Source organism: Sinocyclocheilus rhinocerous, unplaced genomic scaffold (assembly GCF_001515625.1).
Source record: "Sinocyclocheilus rhinocerous isolate Xijiao unplaced genomic scaffold, SAMN03320098_v1.1 scaffold4622, whole genome shotgun sequence".
NCBI classification, from domain to species: domain Eukaryota; kingdom Metazoa; phylum Chordata; class Actinopteri; order Cypriniformes; family Cyprinidae; genus Sinocyclocheilus; species Sinocyclocheilus rhinocerous.
This window is the reverse complement of record NW_015658200.1, coordinates 33,663-34,929: the sequence shown is the minus strand read 5'-3', so window position 1 is coordinate 34,929 and position 1,267 is coordinate 33,663. Positions and strand designations below refer to the sequence as shown.

Here is a 1,267-nt window from a genome sequence, read left to right as displayed (position 1 = left end):
TGTGTGTGTGTGTGTGTGTGTGTGTGTGTGTGAGTGTGTGTGACGGTGTTGCTGACCTGTTTGAGTTTCTCCATGTCTGCGGCGTCTCCTGTGCTGCTGCCGGGCCTCGTCCTGCAGGAAGAAGCCAAACACACAGATCTTCAGCTTGATCTTCAGACGCTCAACAGCAGAACTCAGTGAAGCGGAGCGAGACGTACCTGCTCAACGGAGCCGCAGTCGCAGGAGACACCGGGCTCTTGTCCTGACTCTTAGACGCTGAATTCACCCTGTTCAAAACCAGTTATCATTAACCAAAACTAGAGCTATTAAACTATAGAAATCATTAACCAGAACTATTAAAAACATGTTTGTGAACTGCTGAAACAATAGAAAAAAAATACAAAATTGAATTGATTGTAAAATATTGCCAACTAACTGAAATAAGTGTAAGTACTAAAATTGAAATAAAATTAAATAAAACTAAAATTGAAATACAAATAAAATTAACTAAAAGACAAAATACAATATAACAAATACTGGATTAAAAAATAATAAACTAAAATATATATATTTAAAATTTTGCCTTGGAAACTAACTGAAATAAAGCTGAAATGAAATAAAGCAAATACTAAAAATAAAACAAAAAATACAATTTTAAAATATTGCCTTGACAACTAACTGAAATAAGTTTAAATACTAAAATCACTAAATGAAATAAAACTGAAATAAAAAAAAAAAATTTTAAACAATTTAGAAATATTAAAAACTAATACTTTTTTTTAAACAAGTGTGGTTATTGTTAACTAAAACTATTAAAAACATTTTTGTTAACTGAAATCAAGCTGAAATCAAATAAAACAAATACTAAAAATAAAACATTTTTTAAATAAAATTTTTAAATATCGCATTGGCAACTAACTGAAATAAGTTTAAGTACTAAAAATACTAAATTGAATAAAACTAAAATTAAAACTGAAATGAAACAAACTGAATTAAGAAACTTAAGGGGGTCTGAATACTTTCCGTACCCACTGTATGTGTATATATTTCCACTGCAGAGCAAACATCATAATTTATGATTGTGGTGGTGTTAAACTGACCGTCGAGCGAGAATTGCACTCATTTCTCCCATCAGTCCTCCTCCTCCTCCTCCTCCTCCTGTGCTGGCGCTCACTGCAGGAGCCGCTGCTCCACTGTCCTCCTGCGCACACACACACAAAAATATTAGATAAATATATTAAATTAAATTAGATAAAATATTTTACCAAATATAATAACAAAAAAATTA

At 31.5% G+C, this 1,267-nt stretch overlaps 1 protein-coding gene across 1 annotated transcript in view; it reads right to left on the bottom strand.

Annotated features, from left to right (window-relative positions):
- The window catches only part of vaspa (vasodilator stimulated phosphoprotein a), a 20,405-nt gene that overhangs the window by 1,888 nt on the left and 17,250 nt on the right, over positions 1-1,267 (bottom strand). The window contains exons 9-11 of the mRNA XM_016530316.1: positions 1,080-1,180; positions 198-266; positions 57-111 (exon numbers count right to left, since the gene is read on the bottom strand). Coding sequence (XP_016385802.1) covers positions 57-111; positions 198-266; positions 1,080-1,180 — 225 coding nt within the window. The remainder of the gene's footprint in view (positions 1-56; positions 112-197; positions 267-1,079; positions 1,181-1,267) is intronic.